Below are 16,540 nucleotides of genomic sequence, written 5' to 3'. Positions count from 1 at the left end.
ATTGCCAATCCCCTGGGCACAGACGAAAAAACATAGGATTTTAATACCTACCGGTAAATCCTTTTCTATTAGTCCATAGAGGATCCTGGGGTCACTTCAAGAACCATGGGGTATAGACGGGATCCGCAGGAGACATGGGCACTTTAAGACTTTCAAATGGTGTGACCTGGCTCCTCCCTCTATGCCCCTCCTCCAGACTCCAGTTTAAGGAACTGTGCCCAGGGAGACGGACATTTCGAGGAAAGGATTTATTGTTAAACCACGGTGAGCATCTTACCAGCTCACACCTCAAGCATGTCGCAGAACGTGGCATTCAACAGAACACAAGCCAACGGCATGAAGAATTTGCAGCAATATGCTGACAAAAATCGTAACACAACCTGTGTGTAACCACAACCAATAACTGCAGATACAGTACGCAGCATCCTCTACGGACTAAGAGAAAAGGATTTACCGGTAGGTATTAAAATCCTATTTTCTCATACGTCCTAGAGGATGCTGGGGTCACTTCAAGAACCATGGGGTTATACTAAAGCTCTAGAATGGGCGGGAGAGTGGGGATGACTGCAGCACCGATTGACCAAACATGAGGTCCTCAGCGGCCAGGGTATCAAACTTGTAAAACATTTCAAAAGTGTTTGAACCCGACCAAACCGCTGCTCGGCAAAGTTGCAATGCCGAGAACCGCCCGGACAGCTGCCCAGGACGAGCCCACCCTTCTAGTAGAATGGGCCTTCACCGATTTCGGTAACGGCAATCCAGCCGTGGAATGAGCATGCTGAATCTCACTACAGATCCAGCGCGTAATGGTCTGCTTGGAAGCAGGACACCCAATGTTGTTGGGAACATACAGAACAAACAGAGCCTCTGTTTTCCTAATCTGAGCTATCCAGGCGACATCATTTTCAAAGCTCTAACCATAGCCAGAGACTTTGACTCAGCGAAGGCGTCAGTAGCCACAGGCACCACCATAGGTCGGTTCCAACAGAAAAAAGGACAACACCTTCGTCAGAAACGTTGACGTGTCCTCAATTCAGCTCAAATAAGGGCTCTTGTGAGATAAGGCCCCTAACTCAGACACCCGCCTTGCAGATGCCAAGGCCAACAGGATGACCGCTTTTCAAGTGAGAAACAGCAACTTCACCTTCTGTAAAGGTTCAACCACGTGATTGAAGGAACTGCAACACCACATTAAGAACCCAAGGTGCCACTGGAGGCACAAATGGAAGGTAGATGCGCAACACGCCTTTCACGTAAAACTGAACTCCCGGAAGGGAAGCCAATAGTTTTCGAAAGAAAATTGCCAATGCTGAAAACTGGACCTTAATGGAGTCCAATTTCATGCTGCATTCCCTCCAGCCCGTAGGAAATGGAGAAAACACCCTAACTGAAACTCTTCCGTTGAAGCTTTCTTGGATTCACACCAAGACACCTATTTTCACCAGAGACTGTGGTAACGTTTAGACGTTACTCCTTTCCTGGCCTGAATAAGAGTGGGTATGACTCACTTGGGAATACCCTTTCGGGCTAGAAACCGGCTCTCAACAGCCATGCCATCAAACGTAGCCGCGGTAAGTCCAGGTATACGCACGGCACCTACTGTAGTAGGTCCTCGCGAAGAGGAAGAGGCCCAGGATCCTTTTTTTTTTTTTTTTTTAAACTGGGCACCCAGCTCTCATTGACCAGTCTGAGCAATGAAATTTTTCCCGAAACCTCGTTCTTCTTATGATCTCGAGAACTTTTGGGAACAGTGGAAGTGTAGGGAATACATACACTGACCGGAATAGCCACTGGGTTACCAGTGCATCTATTGCTATTGTCTGAGGGTCTTTTGACCAGGAACAACATTTCTGAAGCTTCTCGTTGAGACGAGATGTCATCATGTCTATTTGAGAAACTCCGCAAAGACTTGTCACCTCTGCGAAGCCTTCTTGGTGGAAGTTCCACTCTCTCGGCTGGAGATCGTGTCTGCTGAGGAGTCTGCTTCCCAGTTGTCCACTCCTGGAATGAAAATTACCGACAGAGCCCTTACATGTTTTCCTGCCCAGAGGAGGACCTTCGTCACCTCTGCCATTTCCGCTCTGCTTTTCGTTCCGCCTTGCTGTTACATTATCCAACTGGATCTGCACGGGATGATCTTGAAGAAGATGTACCGCTTGTTGAAGACCTTTGTAAATGGCTCTCAATTCCAGCATGTTCATGCGAAGGCAGGCTTCCTGACTTTAGCATTTTCCGTGGAAGCTTTTCCTTGAGTGATAGCTCCTCAGCCTCGGAGACTTGTATCCGTGGTTACCAGGACCCAGTCCTGAACTCCGAACCTGCGTCCCTCATTAAGTCAATAGGTCAATGATTATTAAGTACTAGTATAGACATGTGTACATATATATATGAACTATATCTATATATAAGGAGTCATAATCATTAGCTATATTCTAATTAAAAGTGAGGCCTGGAAAAAGAAATACTAGAGAATTCAATACTAATAAAAATGAGGCTTGGATCGCATGTGCGATTGCGCATGCGCAAACCCGGAATTCCGGTATTTAAGGTCAGAAGGAGGAAGGAGAAATATTCAACACTGAGGAAGCCGCCGAAGCTGGAGGGTAGGCGGAGAAACGCGTTTGGAACACTCTGTGGATAAAACCACAACACGTTTTGCTGCTGCTGCTGCGGCTGACGGAAGCGCCACGATCAGCACAGGCTGTGCTAAGGAGAGCCGGGATTCCCTGTGACCGCTATCACGCTGCACGCGGCGGCTGTTTGAAGTGGGCATCAGGATATGCTGCACTAAGGAGTTAAACTACACACCGGAGAGGGGGACACGGACCCCAGTCACCATTGCCTATTGCTGGAGAGGCTGCTTCACCCACAAGCACTGTGAGGAGAGGTATCAAATAGAGTACATAGCACATTGTACTCGTGGTGAAGTGTGGATTTTCAGTTTTTAGATTCTTATATTCATTTGCTTTTTAGCATGACAGCTAACTGCATTTAAACAGCGATAAATGTTCAACATCATAATATTGAGCTTGGTATGATCTATGGACGGTATTTAACCTAACAGAAGTTTATATCTATACATCTACTTGACTAAAAGAAATAACAGCTGATTTTAACTAACAGCTGCATCATTAATTACAATTATAGTGCACTAACAAACAGTTTGCTTGAACTAATGGACATATCTATTTGTTTCAAAATCTGATTTGCTTGATTAACATCTGCATGTGGAGCTTCTGAAAGACTTACCTGCTTACTAATCACGCATATTATGCTATATCAAGAGTATAGATTATCTTATCTTAGAGTCTCATTAAGAGATCTATAGAGTTACAAGATATCGGTTATTTCAGCTGGATAAAATTGGATAATTTTTCTTAATGTGGAATTGGTCTTAATACATTGTATATTTTAGATAAATTGATACTGGCCGGTATCATAGTGTGCTATTTATATGTGTAAGATTTATATATGTACTTTGCATAAAATATAAAGTAAAGGTTACTTTTTATACAACGTGAATAGCGCTGTCTCATTCTTTGTTTGGTTTCTTTAACTTTTGGGATAACTGGGATCAGTGTCCCGAGACTAGCGGCTGTTCACATTGTAGGTGACAGCGCCAAGTGTATATTTCTATATCTATTTTCTTGTATAGGAGATCCTCCATATTTCTCTTGGAATCTGCATCCGCGTTCCACTGGCGAATCCCCAACGCCCCCGAGCCGATACTGCCCTGGTATCGGCTTGTGAACTCAAAAGTCCAATATCTTTCATTACTCCTAGCATATATGCGGCAGCGTCTTTGATCTTTCCTAACTTAGGGAGTATCTCATCTTTATCAATCGTGTCTATTTCTGATGACACACTCTTTAACCATTTTTTTATTTTTTTTATTTATAATGCGAGACACCCACGCGCAAGCAATAGTGGGCCTGAGCAGTGCACTCTTTAAAACATAAATGGATTTTAACATAGTTTTTACATTTCGGATAGCCGGCTCTTTTAGTGAAGCCGTGTCAGGTGCAGGAAGAATTACCTTCTTTGTCACCATAGACAGTGCACTATCTAAGACAGGGGGCGACTGCTGGGAAAGAAAATATTAAGCTCGTGGGAGGGAGTCTTATTTGATCTATTTCCCTGGAATCCCTATCGGCAACACAGTACTCAGAGTCCGTGTCGGTAGCAGTAGTCATAACATTTGTAAATGGACTTTATGTGACCCAGAGAGGGTCGCCTGCAGATGGAAGAACAGAATGCTGACAAAACACATCTTCTACATATCCAGCATGCAGCATTAGATATAGCCTTATCTAATCTTTGATATGATGCATACTACCACGTATTTCTTCACCCATGCAGGTTCTTGGTGTACCGGTAGCATCGCACCTTACAACTCTGTGTCCCTAAAATGGCTTCCTCCAGGGAGGAACTCCCTGCCTCAGACATGTCCCACACACACTCCCAGAAACACTGGGACTTATAGGGACCAGACCTCTGTCAGATGGACACAGAAAGGAAAATCCAGCTCACACCCCAGCGCCAAGCACACCCATCTGTAAAACCTAACATTGAAAACAGACCTGCAGCGCTTTTATACATAATACAAACATCATATACATCGCCCCCCCCCCACCACCCCTTCTTTGCACCCTGATATATGTCAGTAATGAAGGGAGGACCAGCGTTTCTCTTGTGAGGAGAAAATGGCGTTGATTAGTGTGCTGGCTTAGTGAGGAAGAAGCCCCCGTAATGGCGTGCTTCGCCCGTTCTTAAATCAATAGTTAATTATACTGGTGAGGTTAGGACAGTGTGCCTTTTGTCATAAACAAGGATTTATGTACACGTGTATGATGCAGTATTGTAGAGGTGTGGGTGTTATAAACATGGCAGTAAGCAGCATGTTTAATATTATAACACCCGCATGGGTCAAATGCTACAAATAGCATTACACACAAGTCGGGATCAAGGCACTGTCATATTTACTGTGGATAGTGATGACCACATCCAAAATTTTGGGCTTTTAGCATTTAATTTAAAAGTCTTCACTTAATGTTACGATCATTTTTGTTTTTGTTACCTATTACATATTAGGACCTCTGGGAAGCTGCTGACCCGGGGAAACGTTCTCTCATAGAATCTATCCAGGCTTGTATTAGAATGTATGGTGGTGGAGGAACTGCCATCCTCCTTCTCCGGCTGGCTCAGGGATTCCATGCTGCTCCCCGCTGAGTCCTCAAACATCTGGTTAGGCAACCGTGTCCGCTTGCTGTTCTCGTGCAATGACGGGTTTGATGCTCCATCTGCAAGAGGCTGGAACCACAAATAGGGAAAGCCATGGTTACTGTTGACAGCAAATAGTCAGATAGCAATATATGAATGGGAAGAAACGCTGGACGTGAGACTCGTGAATATATCTTCTATCCCCTCACTGCGTCTTATTGCCATTTCTGTGAAGACTTCCATAAACATGCAGCAAATCCCTATTTCAGTGTGTTACATACAATGGGGCAATGTATTAAGCCTGGAGAAGTGATAAAGCAGTGATAATTGTAAGGTGATAACGCACCAGCCAATCAGCTCCAATATGTAAATTGACAGGAGCTGATTGGCTGGTGCGTTATCACCTTCCACTTATCACTGCTTTATCACTCTCCAGACTTAATACATCTGCACAGTGCGCCTTATGGAGAGTTGGCTACAAGTCCATTTTTGTGGCATAAATATGCATATTTCCATCCTGTGCAAGGGTACAAAATACACTTATCTAAATGGGGGCATATCCTTGTCTTTCTGCCCCTTCCAGGTGGCAAGAGAGTGGCCAACCATTAGTGGAGTAAAGTATGTACACATATGTGCTATACATCCCAGCACACATGACACAGCAAGGCATGGACACATCCCTAGATACGTGTTCTAGATGGCGTATGTTTGTGCGTATTGGAGGACGGGTGTAAAAGGTACATGGTGGGGGGAGTGGCCTAGTTGCTGCTGTGAGTGGAAGTGTTTCAGCAGAGCTCCAGGATTTCTGGCACTTCTCTCCCTCCCTGCACATCCATCTCTGCTCCTTTCAGCCTGGTGCCCTCTCCCCCACTCCTGCTGCTGTGCGCTGGCCGGTTTGTGAGGTCCGCGGAATCGGGGAGCACTCCTGGAGGCTCCTGCAGATTGCGGCCTACCTTCTGCCCTGAAGCCGGGGACTAAATTTTCAAGCCTACCGGGGCTGGACTTCCGGGACCCGGGAAAACGGGACGTGGCTCCGTCGGACGGCTCCTACCTCTCCCTGCAGGCTCCTGGGGGGCTCCCAGAGGCCGAGGACCCGCGGGCCCTTGTGCTTTTACTCCTGTGTGCCTGGGATCCACCCCTGTCTCCAGCTGGGAAGTAGACATTCACAGCCAGCGCCCATTTTGGATTCTTCAGTCTGTGCATCTCTGCAGCTCTGTCCCCTTCTGAGGCTGAAACTGAACCCTGAGCTAGACCAGGACCAGTGATATCTGCCTGGCGCTCTCCTCCAGCTTTTTCTACTACATCTCCCTTGGGGTGTATATTCCATTATGTGGTAGTGCTGCCGATACCCGTAGGGTTTTTGACTTGATTGATATTGTTCCCTCTAACACTGGCCTTCTCCTGCTCTCTTTAGATGCAGAGAAGGCGTTTGATAGACTGAACTGGCAATATATGTCCTCGGTTCTAGACAAGTTTGGTTTTAGTGGCCATATTCTTTCTTCGGTTTTATCTCTATATAGCTCCCCCTCTGCACGGGTAATTTAGTAACGGTATCCTCTCCGATACATTTCCTATTACGAATGGAACCCGACAGGGTTGCCCTCTATCACCCTTAATATTTACGTTGAGCATAGAACCCCTTGCTGAGAAGATTAGGATGTCTGGGGGCTTCCCGGGGGTGACTATTGGCACTACTACTCACAAGTTGTGCCTCTTTGCGGACGACGTCCTTCTGTTTGTCACGGACCCGCTATCCTCCCTTCCTTGTTTGCATGCTATCTTGGGACAGTATAGTGAAGCTTCCTTTTATAAAATTAATACAACAAAGACAGATGCTCTCCCCATTAATATCCCAGCTCCCATAGTGTCCACCCTTCAATCACACTATCCATATAACTGGCGTTCGGCTTTAATTCAGTATTTAGGGATCCAAATTCCACCTTCTACGGCCTCTGTTTTTGATGTTAACTTACCTCCACTCATTAATAGTTTTTAGACCTGACTAAGTCCTGGCTATCCTATGATATTTCGTGGATTGGCCGCCTAGCAGCCTTCAAAATTACTCTCTTACCTAAACTCATGTACTTATACCAAACCATACCTTTTCTTTTCCCTAAAACGTACCTTGATAGATGTCGTGCTATAATGCTACGCTATGTCTGGAAGGCACGGCCACCCCGATTGGCTCGGTCCAAAATGATTCTCCCTCGGAGAAAGGGAGGGCTAGATATGCCCGACCTGGTCCTTTACCAGGAGGCATGGGTGCTGGCCCAGCTTAAATACTGGTTGAGTGGGGCGCCTGTAGTGGGATGGGTATCTCTTGAACGTACTGGGAGTTTGGACCTTCCCTTAGAAGACCTTTTTAAGATACACCCAAACTCTAGACCCCGCTTATTTTCCCTCCTCCCCGCCACTAGAACATCTTTACAAATCTGGGATAAATTGGTGACTCGCCTGCCTGGACATCAATTTCCATATTCTACTATCTCACTACGAGCCATAGCTAAATGAATCCCCAATTTAAATCTCTCTACCTGGTTTGTTTGTGGTTTGACTGACTTGGGGGACCTTATGGATGGTAATGTTATGCTATTGTTTTCTCAACTCCAGTCTCGATATAATCTCCCCAGTGGAGAATTATTGCATTATTTCCAAATTCACCACTGGTACAAAGGTTTGCCTAGACAGGTGGCTCCCCCGAACCCGTTATCCCAGGTTGTCTTAACACGTGTATCTCTGTGTGACTCTAGAGGGGACATCTCGTTTTGGTACAGGACGCTTATCAGCTTGCTTACTACTACTAAGTCTAATGCGCAGCTGAAATGGGAACAAGACTTGGATCTTCCCCTATCTGAAGCCCAATGCGAACAAATTTTTATTTCTTCTTAATGAATGTCCAAGTGCTTGAATCACACGGAGAGCATATAAAACTCCTTAATAGACTATATTTAACACCGGATAGGCTACACTCATTCTGGCAGTCTTGTTCCAAATATTGCTGGCGTAACTGTGGGGAAATAGGCCATATTTTCCATATTTTCTGGTCCTGTCCTTCCCTTCGACATTTCTGGAGCGAGATATTTGCTTTGATTAATTCAGTCTTACACCTGTCCTTCACCCCCTCTCCGGCCATGGCCCTGCTCCACATTTTTCCTGCTGAGATACCACCTCTTCAGAGACATCTGGTGGGGCATATTTGTATAGCTGCCAGGGCTGCATTGGCCCAAAGTTGGAAACAAGCTTCTCCCCCTCCTCTATCACTAGTCACCAACAAAATTCAATTCCATTTTACTATGGAAACTGAGTTCATGCCTTACTCTTCTGCGGCCTCCTCCCCAATGGTGAAATGGAGAGCATGGCATGACTACGTCACTGCTGGAGGGGGTGTTTCGCCTTCCCCCTAACTGACTCGGCTTATACTTCCGGTCTGTGCACCGGCTGTGCCTTACTAGCCCTGTGTCTATTATTGATTATCTGTTTATTGATATGTTTTCATGTTTGACCCGTGTTTATCTTTATCTGTATCTTTTTCCAAGATGACTTTGTATTTTTCCTATTGTATCTATATTGGATTGTTATATCTAACTACTGACAATTTTGATATTTCCATGTTTACATCCCGTTTCCTTGGTTCTTTGTATATCCCCCCCCCCTCCCGCCCCTTCCTTCTTTCTTTCTGTACCACTTCCCCTTGCAAAAAGAAAACTTGTTTTCAATAAAAACTATTGATGAAAAAAATAAGAAATTACTTACCGATAATTCTATTTCTCGTAGTCCGTAGTGGATGCTGGGAACTCCGTAAGGACCATGGGAATAGCGGCTCCGCAGGAGACTGGGCACAAAAGTAAAGCTTTAGGACTACCTGGTGTGCACTGGCTCCTCCCCCTATGACCCTCCTCCAAGCCTCAGTTAGGATACTGTGCCCGGACGAGCGTACACAACAAGGAAGGATTTTGAATCCCGGGTAAGACTCATACCAGCCACACCAATCACACTGTACAACCTGTGATCTGAACCCAGTTAACAGCATGATAACAGAGGAGCCTCTGGAAAGATGGCTCACAACAATAATAACCCGATTTTTGTAACAATAACTATGTACAAGTATTGCAGACAATCCGCATTTGGGATGGGCGCCCAGCATCCACTACGGACTACGAGAAATAGAATTATCGGTAAGTAAATTCTTATTTTCTCTGACGTCCTAGTGGATGCTGGGAACTCCGTAAGGACCATGGGGATTATACCAAAGCTCCCAAACGGGCGGGAGAGTGCGGATGACTCTGCAGCACCGAATGAGAGAACTCCAGGTCCTCCTCAGCCAGGGTATCAAATTTGTAGAATTTAGCAAACGTGTTTGCCCCTGACCAAGTAGCTGATCGGCAAAGTTGTAACGCCGAGACCCCTCGGGCAGCCGCCCAAGATGAGCCCACCTTCCTTGTGGAATGGGCTTTTACAGATTTTGGCTGTGGCAGGCCTGCCACAGAATGTGCAAGCTGAATTGTACTACAAATCCAACGAGCAATAGTCTGCTTAGAAGCAGGAGCACCCAGCTTGTTGGGTGCATACAGGACAAAAAACGAGTCAGATTTCCTGACTCCAGCCGTCCTGAAAACATTTTCAGGGCCCTGACTACGTCCAGCAACTTGGAGTCCTCCAAGTCCCTAGTAGCCGCAGGTACCACAATAGGCTGGTTCAGGTGAAACGCTGAAACCACCTTAGGGAGAAATTGAGGTCGAGTCCTCAATTCTGCCCTGTCCGTATGAAAAATTAAGTAAGGGCTTTTATAGGATAAAGCCGCCAATTCTGAGACACGCCTGGCTGAAGCCAGGGCCAACAGCATTACCACTTTCCATGTGAGATATTTTAAGTCCACAGTGGTGAGTGGTTCAAACCAATGTGATTTTAGGAACCCCAAAACTATATTGAGATCCCAAGGTGCCACTGGAGGCACAAAAGGAGGCTGTATATGCAGTACCCCCTTGACAAACGTCTGAACTTCAGGAACTGAAGCCAGTTCTTTCTGGAAGAAAATCGACAGGGCCGAAATTTGAACCTTAATGGACCCTAATTTTAGGCCCATAGACAGTCCTGTTTGCAGGAAATGCAGGAAACGACCCAGTTGAAATTCCTCTGTAGGGGCCTTCCTGGCCTCGCACCACGCAACATATTTACGCCAAATACGGTGATAATGTTGTGCGGTTGCATCCTTCCTGGCTTTGATCAGGGTAGGGATGACTTCATCCGGAATGCCTTTTTCCTTCAGGATCCGGCGTTCAACCGCCATGCCGTCAAACGCAGCCGCGGTAAGTCTTGGAACAGACAGGGTCCCTGCTGTAGCAGATCCCTTCTTAGAGGTAGAGGCCACGGGTCCTCTTATGATTCTCAGTACCTTGGGTATGAGAGGCAGAGGAGGGAACACATACACTGACTGGTACACCCACGGTGTTACCAGAGCGTCCACAGCTATTGCCTGAGGGTCCCTTGACCTGGCGCAATACCCGTCTAGTTTTTTGTTGAGGCGGGACGCCATCATGTCCACCTTTGGTTTTTCTCAACGGTTCACAATCATGTGGAAGACTTCTGGGTGAAGTCCCCACTCTCCCGGGTGGAGGTCGTGTCTGCTGAGGAAGTCTGCTTCCCAGTTGTCCACTCCCGGAATGAACACTGCTGACAGTGCTATCACATGATTTTCCGCCCAGCGAAGAATCCTTGCAGCTTCTGCCATTGCCCTCCTGCTTCTTGTGCCGCCCTGTCTGTTTACGTGGGCGACTGCCGTGATGTTGTCTGACTGGATCAGCACCGGCTGACCTTGAAGCAGAGGTCTTGCTAGGCTTAGAGCATTGTAGATGGCCCTTAGCTCCAGGATATTTATGTGAAGTGATGTCTCCAGGCTTGACCACAAGCCCTGGAAATTTCTTCCCTGTGTGACTGCTCCCCAGCCTCTCAGGCTGGCATCCGTGGTCACCAGGACCCAGTCCTGAATGCCGAATCTGCGGCCCTCTAGAAGATGAGCACTCTGCAACCACCACAGGAGAGACACCCTTGTCCTTGGTGACAAGATTATCCGCTGATGCATCTGAAGATGCGACCCGGACCATTTGTCTAGCAGATCCCACTGGAAGGTTCTTGCGTGGAATCTGCCGAATGGGATTGCTTCGTAAGAAGCCACCATCTTTCCCAGGACCCTTGTGCATTGATGCACTGAGACTTGGCCTGGTTTTAGGAGATTTCTGACTAGCTCGGATAACTCCCTGGCTTTCTCCTCCGGGAGAAACACCTTTTTCTGGACTGTGTCCAGGATCATCCCTAGGAATAGAAGGCGTGTCGTCGGGATCAGCTGCGATTTTGGAATATTGAGAATCCAACCGTGCTGCCGCAGCACTATCTGAGATAGTGCTACCCCGACTTCCAACTGTTCCCTGGATCTTGCCCTTATCAGGAGATCGTCCAAGTAAGGGATAACTAAAACTCCCTTCTTTCGAAGGAGTATCATCATTTCGGCCATTACCTTGGTAAAGACCCGGGGTGCCGTGGACAATCCAAACGGCAGCGTCTGAAACTGATAGTGACAGTTCTGTACCACAAACCTGAGGTACCCTTGGTGAGAAGGGTAAATTGGGACATGTAGGTAAGCATCTTTGATGTCCAGAGAGACCATATAGTCCCCCTCTTCCAGGTTTGCAATCACTGCTCTGAGTGACTCCATCTTGAATTTGAACCTTTGTATGTAAGTGTTCAAGGATTTTAGATTTAAAATTGGTCTCACCGAGCCGTCCGGCTTCGGTACCACAAATAGTGTGGAATAGTACCCCTTTCCCTGTTGCAGGAGGGGTACCTTGATTATCACCTGCTGGGAATACAGCTTGTGAATGGCTTGCAATACTGCCTCCCTGTCTGAGGGAGACGTCGGTAAAGCAGACTTTAGGAAACGGCGAGGGGGAGACGTCTTGAATTCCAATTTGTACCCCTGAGATACCACCTGAAGGATCCAGGGGTCCACTTGCGAGTGGGCCCACTGCGCACTGAACTTCTTGAGACGGGCCCCCACCGTGCCTGAGTCCGCTTGTAAAGCCCCAGCGTCATGCTGAGGACTTTGCGGAGGCGGGAGAGGGCTTTTGTTCCTGGGAACTGGCTGTTTGCTGCAGCCTTTTTCCTCTCCCTCTGCCACGGGGCAGAAATGAGGTGCCTTTTGCCCGCTTGCCCTTATGGGGCCGAAAGGACTGCGCCTGATAATACGGCGTCTTCTTAGGTTGAGAAGCTACCTGGGGTAAAAATGTGGATTTTCCAGCAGTTGCCGTGGCTACCAGGTCTGATAGACCTACCCCAAATAACTCCTCCCCCTTATAAGGCAATACTTCCATGTGCCTTTTAGAATCCGCATCACCTGACCACTGCCGCGTCCATAAACCTCTTCTTGCAGAAATGGACAGCGCGCTAACTCTTGATGCCAGTCGGCAAATATCCCTCTGTGCATCACGCATATATAAAAATGCATCTTTCAAATGCTCTATAGTCAGTAATATACTGTCCCTATCTAGGGTATCAATATTTTCAGTCAGGGAATCCGACCACGCCACGCCCGCACTGCACATCCAGGCTGAGGCGATTGCTGGTCGCAGTATAACACCCGTGTGAGTGTATATACATTTTAGGATATTCTCCTGCTTTCTATCGGCAGGTTCCTTTAGGGCGGCCGTATCAGGAGAGGGTAGTGCTACCTGTTTAGACAAGCGTGTGAGCGCTTTATCCACCCTAGGGGGTGTTTCTCAACGTGCCCTATCCTCTGGCATCATACCCTTTCCCGCCAATAACCTTTTAGGAATTATCAGTTTTTTATCGGGGGAAACCCACGCCTCATCACACACTTCATTTAATTCCTCGGATACAGGAAAAACTACAGGCAGTTTTTTTTTCTCACCAAACATAATACCCTTTTTAGTGGTACTTGTATTATCAGAGATATGCAATACATTTTTCATTGCTTCAATCATGTAACGTATGGCCCTACTGGAAGTCACGTTTGTCTCCTCATCATCGACACTGGAGTCAGTATCCGTGTCTGTGTCTGCCATTTGAGGTAACGGGCGTTTTAAAGCCCCTGATGGCGTTTGAGACCCCTGGACAGGCACAAGCTGAGTAGCCGGCTGTCTCATGTCGTCAACTGTCTTTCGTAAAGAACTGACACTGTCACGCAATTCCTTCCATAAGCTCAGCCACTCAGGTGTCGACTCCCTAGGGGGTGACAACTCTATAATAGGCAATTGCTCCGCCTCCATCTCACTTTCCTCCTCAAACATGTCGACACAATCGTACCGACACACCGCACCCACACAGGGAATGCTCTGATAGAGGACAGGACCCCACTAGCCCTTTGGGGAGACAGAGGGAGAATATGCCAGCACACACCAGAGCGCTATATATAGACAGGAATACCACTATAAAACGTGCTTTTCCCTTTATAGCTGCTGTTATTAGAACTGCGCCAAATTAGTGCCCCCCTCTCTTTTTTACCCTTTTCTGTAGTGCAGGACTGCAGGGGAGAGTCAGGGAGACGTCCTTCCAGCGGAGCTGTGATGGAAAATGGCGCCCGTGTGCTGAGGAGATAGGCTCCGCCCCCTTCTCGGCGGCCTTTTCTCCCGCTTTTTGGTGAGTTCTGGCAGGGGTTAAAATACATCCATATAGCCCTGGGGGTTATATGTGGTGTATTTTCGCCAGCCAAGGTGTTTACATTGCTGCTCAGGGCGCCCCCCCTAGCACCCTGCACCCTCAGTGACCGAAGTGTGAAGTGTGCCTGAGTAACAATGGCGCACAGCTGCAGTGCTGTGCGCTACCTTGTTGAAGACTGATGTCTTCTGCCGCCGATTTTTCCGGACCTCTTCTTGCTTCTGGCTCTGTAAGGGGGCCGGCGGCGCGGCTCTGGGACCGGACTCCGAGGCTGGGCCTGTGTTCGGTCCCTCTGGAGCTAATGGTGTCCAGTAGCCTAAGAAGCCCAAGCTGGCTGCAAGCAGGCAGGTTCGCTTCTTCTCCCCTTAGTCCCTCGATGCAGTGAGCCTGTTGCCAGCAGGTCTCACTGAAAATAAAAAACCTAAAACTAAACTTTCACTAAGAAGCTCAGGAGAGCCCCTAGTGTGCACCCTTCTCGGCCGGGCACAAAAATCTAACTGAGGCTTGGAGGAGGGTCATAGGGGGAGGAGCCAGTGCACACCAGGTAGTCCTAAAGCTTTACTTTTGTGCCCAGTCTCCTGCGGAGCCGCTATTCCCAGCATCCACTAGGACATCAGAGAAAAAAAAAAAAAGGTACATGGTGATGCTGACACCAGCAGCACTATATAGCCTCTTCTGATTGGCAGTTTGTGTTTGACCACTCCCCTTCATTAGAATCGTGACTGTATAGCAGCCATCTGTTTCCATGTATTACTGCCTCGTTAGATAGATTACAGCACTTCTGTAGATCCCACACAATTGTAGCTTCATAGATCTTACTCTTGTCCCTGTGATTCATAGAACATTTCGTTACTACACATTTAATTGCTATCTCTTGACTGAAGTATAAGCATTTGTGCACCTGGTGAACACCTGAGATAGACGCACTTTTGTGTTTCCGAGCGGATCCGTGACTCAACATTCATTTGCCATTTAGAGACAGAGTCATTTCATGTTTACACTTTTGAAGTGCAAAATGAGTCCACCTTGAATCAATGGCAATGTGCTACTGTGATGGCATTTGTACGCTGACAGTGGCAGCCTACATTTCTCCTACACCACCCATAATTCACTCTACAAGATGCATTTTAGTTTTCAGCCCTATTGGGGTGCGTATTAAAATGTACAAAATTAGGCTACTGTATGTATGGGTTTGTGTACACTACACACTGCCCGTACATCACGCTAGCACAAACAACTTTACATTGCTCAGAATTTAATGGACACCCTAGTATGCATACGCTGATGAATACCAAATACAGCCTAGGAAATCTTGGTAAAAGTCACCATCTGATGAAACTGTCATATGAGAATGATGGAGAAACATGGTAAGAAATAGCACTACCCGACCTGTCATTATTTGGATGACTGCTTACTGTAAGTACTTATCTAAAACTGCGGATCTGTGTACAGGAGCAGGGTCAGGTTATTAGGGGCACAGTGCATGCAGGTGACTGGCGGAGGGTTGCCCTTTGGAGCGTGCTACAGCAGCAGTGTTGGGACCAGCATACTGTTTTTAAACACTGAAGGACAGTTTGGGGATCCTTTACGGGATCTGCTGGCTCACTTGGTAGATTCTGCACCGATCTTGCATTGATGGTAATCAGCTGATCACTCACATAATGTATCACCTACTTGGATAAACAACCCCTGATTGAAAGAGATTATAATACTGTCCTAAAGGCCAGTGCCAGTGACTGACAGGTATATACCTACAGATGATATATATTCCACTAGTACTATGTGGCGAATGCAACTGCCTATTTGAGAAACACTATGGACCGTGACTATTAAAGCTGAGATTAAAATCTTCTATTATCAGATACTATAAAAATCTATAGTGCTTTCACCATCGTCATTAGTCACATTGGTCGCGTTTATTTGCTATACAAAGGAGACTTTTATTGTTTTAGGTGTTTATGAATTCATGATTGTATTAAAATTATTATTTTAAATATTTTTATATGCTTGATTAATAATTTCTGTACTCCATTGGTGAGTTTTCTCCCCATCTGCACTATTTATATTTTATTTATTTGGTATTCAGAAATACTTACTGGGGAGCGGCATTTACATATTGTCAGATGTGATAAGTTTAATAAGAGTGCGCCCGGTGATTTTTTTACTTACATTTACAACCATCACTGATATATACAGTTTTACATATTCATGGTGAAACGCACCTCTGTGTATTCTTTTGCTACACAGGTGGAGCAGAATATATTGCACCAAACAGTACACAGATGTCTAAAGGGGGGTACTCACGGAGAGATCCATGCTTAAAATCTAAGCAATCTGACTAGATTGCTTCGATTTTCAGCATAGATCACTCGCGTGTACCCCCCTCAGCGATAGCTATGCGCAGCCCCGCACATCGCTATCGCTAGATTGGGAGAGATGTGTGCTGAGCGGTTAGCTCAGCACACATCTCTCACGTGTATAGGGCCCCTTAGGAGAACGTGGATGATGTGTGCTGTGACAAATCTATGATAGATAATAATTTATTGATCTAATAGATCTCTAGAAAAAAGTAAGAACAAAGCCCATGAACAAGTTGCTATTGGCAAGTATATATAGTGCACATGAAAACACCCTTATCTCAGAAAGCACCCTT

General features: G+C 46.5%; 1 protein-coding gene across 2 annotated transcripts in view; it reads right to left on the bottom strand.

Annotated features, from left to right (window-relative positions):
• Window positions 1-16,540, bottom strand: part of EVC (EvC ciliary complex subunit 1) — a 181,743-nt gene that overhangs the window by 140,526 nt on the left and 24,677 nt on the right. For both annotated transcript variants that reach the window (XM_063923425.1, XM_063923416.1), the window contains exon 4: window positions 5,078-5,310. In XM_063923425.1, coding sequence (XP_063779495.1) covers window positions 5,078-5,310 — 233 coding nt within the window. The remainder of the gene's footprint in view (window positions 1-5,077; window positions 5,311-16,540) is intronic.

Source organism: Pseudophryne corroboree, chromosome 1 (genome assembly GCF_028390025.1).
Source record: "Pseudophryne corroboree isolate aPseCor3 chromosome 1, aPseCor3.hap2, whole genome shotgun sequence".
In the NCBI taxonomy this organism is placed as follows: Eukaryota; Metazoa; Chordata; class Amphibia; order Anura; family Myobatrachidae; genus Pseudophryne; species Pseudophryne corroboree.
This window is presented reverse-complemented; position numbering and strand designations above follow the sequence as displayed.